Source organism: Austrofundulus limnaeus, unplaced genomic scaffold, assembly GCF_001266775.1.
Source record: "Austrofundulus limnaeus strain Quisiro unplaced genomic scaffold, Austrofundulus_limnaeus-1.0 Scaffold402, whole genome shotgun sequence".
Classification (NCBI taxonomy): Eukaryota; Metazoa; Chordata; class Actinopteri; order Cyprinodontiformes; family Rivulidae; genus Austrofundulus; species Austrofundulus limnaeus.
In genome coordinates, this window is record NW_013952804.1 from 214168 (window position 1) to 218088 (window position 3921).

The 3921-nt window shown below is 40.3% G+C and overlaps 1 protein-coding gene across 1 annotated transcript in view; it reads left to right on the plus strand.

Annotated features, from left to right (window-relative positions):
- The window catches only part of cacna1ba (calcium channel, voltage-dependent, N type, alpha 1B subunit, a), a gene marked incomplete in the record, with an annotated part of 226765 nt that overhangs the window by 174295 nt on the left and 48549 nt on the right, over positions 1-3921 (plus strand). Inside the window, 3 exon segments of the mRNA XM_014023993.1 lie at positions 605-755; positions 1159-1286; positions 2397-2493. Coding sequence (XP_013879447.1) covers positions 605-755; positions 1159-1286; positions 2397-2493 — 376 coding nt within the window.

Here is a 3921-nt window from a genome sequence, read left to right on the forward strand (position 1 = left end):
ATTTCCGCCTTTTGGCTGTATGTTCACTTTTAGTATGGTTTCCACGCAATCCTTTATAAATGAGACCCCAGGTTATTCCATCAATGATTGTTTCTTCCCTGATGGCACGGACATATTCCAAGATGACAATGCCAGGATTCATGGGGCTGGAATTGTGACAGAGTGGTTCAGGGAGCATGAGACATCATTTTCACACATGGACTGGCTCCACAGAGTCCACTGAGAACCTTTGGGATGTGCTGGAGAAGGTCAGACTCTACCATCATCAATGAAAGATGTTGGTGTAAAATTAATGCAACACTGGATGGAGATAAATCTGGTGACAATGTAAAAGATTGTCCAACAATGACACAGAGAATGTGTTTTGTTTTTGTTTTGTTTTTTAGAAAAACACAGTGCATCAAAAGTTAGATCAGCTTAGATTCAGAATCAAACAGAATTTTTTTTTCATTGGAAATAAATGTGCTCATCACTAATTCTTTCAGATGTTTGGCCTCATCTGGAAATCGGACTTGTACATTTTGAAAATCATGCTTGAGAGTAAGTTGTTAAACTCGTCTACATAGTATCATCTGAGTCATTTTGTTTTGAAAATGTCCATCAGGAGTGCGACRGGAGAGGCCTGGCATGAGATCATGTTGTCCTGTCTGAGCCATCGAGCCTGCGACGAGCGCTCAGGGACCCACGGCAAAGAGTGCGGCAGTGATTTCGCCTACTTCTACTTCGTCTCCTTTATCTTCTTGTGCTCCTTCCTGGTCAGTGCTAATCCACTCCTGTAGTACTGTCACCTAGGTATAATTCACTTCACAGGACTGTATAGGGATGTACATTAACTTGTATGAACCAGTATTAAACGTTGTTTTAGTCTTGAGTGTGATGCTCTGTGYACTAATGAAAGAAGCTCATTTCATCAAAATGTTTTCAAAGTATGGTACATTTTGGAGTTTTTTTTAACTCAGTTTACTACCTCATCAGCTGGGTTTTGTTCATTTCTGTGGTATTTCTGACCCATTCAGTGTGAAAACCTCAGAAATGACAGTTGAGTGCTGCAATCATCAGTAATCAGTCATGTTAAAATGTTCTAAAGCAACAATTTAATTAGCTGTGCTTTATTGGTTCACTGCAGTTCTTAGTCTCCACCTGCTGTCTGTGTTCCAGATGCTGAACCTGTTTGTGGCTGTCATAATGGATAACTTTGAATATCTTACCAGAGACTCCTCCATCCTGGGACCTCATCACCTGGATGAGTTTATMCGGGTTTGGGCCGAGTATGACCCTGCTGCTTGGTACGTTTAAGGCTTTCTCTGCAAACAGCTTACACAGTCAAAGTGGAGAGTAAATACTCTAACCTTGTTTCTCCCATCCATGTTTGTGGCCAAGAAGACTAAACAAAGCCTTCTAACCCAGGCTTGGTTCTTAGACCWTGTAGTATGCAGTGAGCCCTCTGATGAATATTGTTTAATTGAAGCTGTCCTGAACGTTTATTATGTGCTTGTTTTTTTTCGCAGCGGACGGATTTCCTATATGGATATGTACTATTTGTTGCGTGTTATCTCACCCCCCCTTGGCTTAGGAAAGAACTGCCCTAATAGGGTAGCATACAAGGTTTGCAAATTATCAGACATTTCCATCACTAGGGTGCTTTGTGTACCTCTATGCCAAGAGACGTTTTATTGAATGGCTGTGCACCAATGAACTCGCCTGTAACTAGCACTCACCCCTCCAAACTGTCTGGCTTTGGTTGATAATGCCGAAGAGGAAACAAAGCTTTCAAAGCTGTGGCATTRTTCCAACATGCCACCTGCCAAGCCAGCTCTCTAGTCTGTAATGTTTCGACAGAAGTATTTTACGTACTATTCCACAAGTTAGAATGTTCACATTTCTGCATGAAGGAAATGTGCTCACTCTACTCAGATCAGCTCAAATRTCTTTTAAATGTTATTTGGGGTTGTAGAGGACGCAGGTCAAAGGAAAAGCAGAACAGTTCCGGCTGGCATTGAAACCTTTGTCTCCGTGCACCCTGACTGAAGTACCAGTGGGATGTCTGCAAGCATGCTGGAGCAGACATTCTCATGACAAAGCTGTCATTTCTCTTCAACCCATCACCATTCTGCGTGTTGGGCCAACCCGTCTTTCCTAATACTCTCCCCTTCTCTCTTCTCTGACCAGACTCACTCTGTGCCATTCCATCTTTCCTCTCAGGTACCCTGAGCTCCACAGTGATGCATCCTTTGGTCCTGACATAGAGGCCAAGGATGGCATCCRCCCTACATCTCACTCTAGGAAATCTATTGACAAGAGATTTCTGTGTTTCCTCTCCATTGTTCTCCTGTTGATTTCTTCCCCATCCTTCTCTGTTTGCATTCTCTTTATGTATGATTTTCAACCCTGTGAAGTGGCCGTATCAAGTACCTCGATATGTATCAGATGCTGCTCCACATGTCCCCACCCTTAGGTTTGGGAAAGAAATGTCCACCAAGAGTCGCCTACAAGGTAGACCCTGTTTTTCTTTCACCTTCCTCCCTGTGCTCGACAACCTTTCTCCCAYTGGACTAAACTCAAACCACTGTCTGTGCTCTCCAGTCTTCCCTTCTTTCTTTTCTTTGATTTGCTATCGCTCTGATATTTTTGGTGTAAACCCCGACCAGATATCTGCCTCTTTATTTAATTTTTTGTTGCTGTTGAGCATATCTGCTTGTGTGGGCTAACACCTGTCAATAATGATGGTAACGAAACAGAATCTAACTTAACTTTCAGATGAATTGCAATGTTTATGGAAATAATTAGCTCTATATTATCACTATTTCCTGYGAATGAAAATATCTAGTTTGGATTTTAGTTTGTGGAGCAGTGTGTGAGTGTGTCTGTGTGTGTGTGTCTTTAATTGTTTGTCTGTAGAAGAAGTAATCTTTGTGTGTTTTCCAGTTTGTGTCCACCTTTGCTACTTACTCCCTCTAATTTTTCCACTCATGTCATCTCAGTCTGTCAGCCATGGGAAATGTGTGTGAGGTCTAAAATACTAGTGTGGCACAGCTTTGACTTCTTTAAACTCAGCATTTACCTGTGATGAAGATGTGAAAAGTATCCAGATATATTTTCTGAACCAACAAAATGGATGCTACCATGTGTATAAATATACAGAGAAGTGCTTGGAAAGAAAATCCAGTCTTCCTCATATCCTGTAGGTGTGTGAGTGGCTCCATGTGTCCCAGCCTGCCCCTAACTGCAGGCTCTGTTGGCATATTATTCACACAKTGCCTTATGAAAGGAACTTTTCAGCATTTTGTCACTTTAAAACAAAGCAGAGGAAAAATAATAGTTGGTTTTCAATACTTTTACATAAACCTTACATAAATCTGAAAACTGTGGTGTGTGTTTGTATTCAGCTCCTTCACTCATTGTCAGAAGTCACCTGATCAGCAAGTATAGAAGAAATATCCTGTCAGTTATCAAGAACTTATATTTAATATTATTAATTTAGGAGCAGGAGTTCACRTCTTTGCACTCAAAACCTCTGCTCTCTTTCAAGAGTGATTCTCTGAATTTGGTGCACTTTGGGTTCTCTGGTTAATGAAAAAAATACCACAAAAAATGTGTTTCTGAACATTGTAGCTGCTGAAGGACTATTTGAACATCTGAGAAAATGTTTTCCCACCTTCTACATGAAATCCCAAAGATTATTTGGAATTTCTTTGTTATTTCGGTTGTTTTAAATTCAACCCCTTAACAGGACAATTAGATTCCTGTATATGTATAACTCTAAAATTTAATCAAAATAATTATTTTATTTTCTTTCTTTGTCGATATGTCACCTGTCCCTCGTGCGAAATAACTTTTGTAAAGATACAGTGGTTTGCAAAAGTATTCATACCCCTTGAACTTTTCCATATTTTGTCACATTACAACAACAAACATAAATAT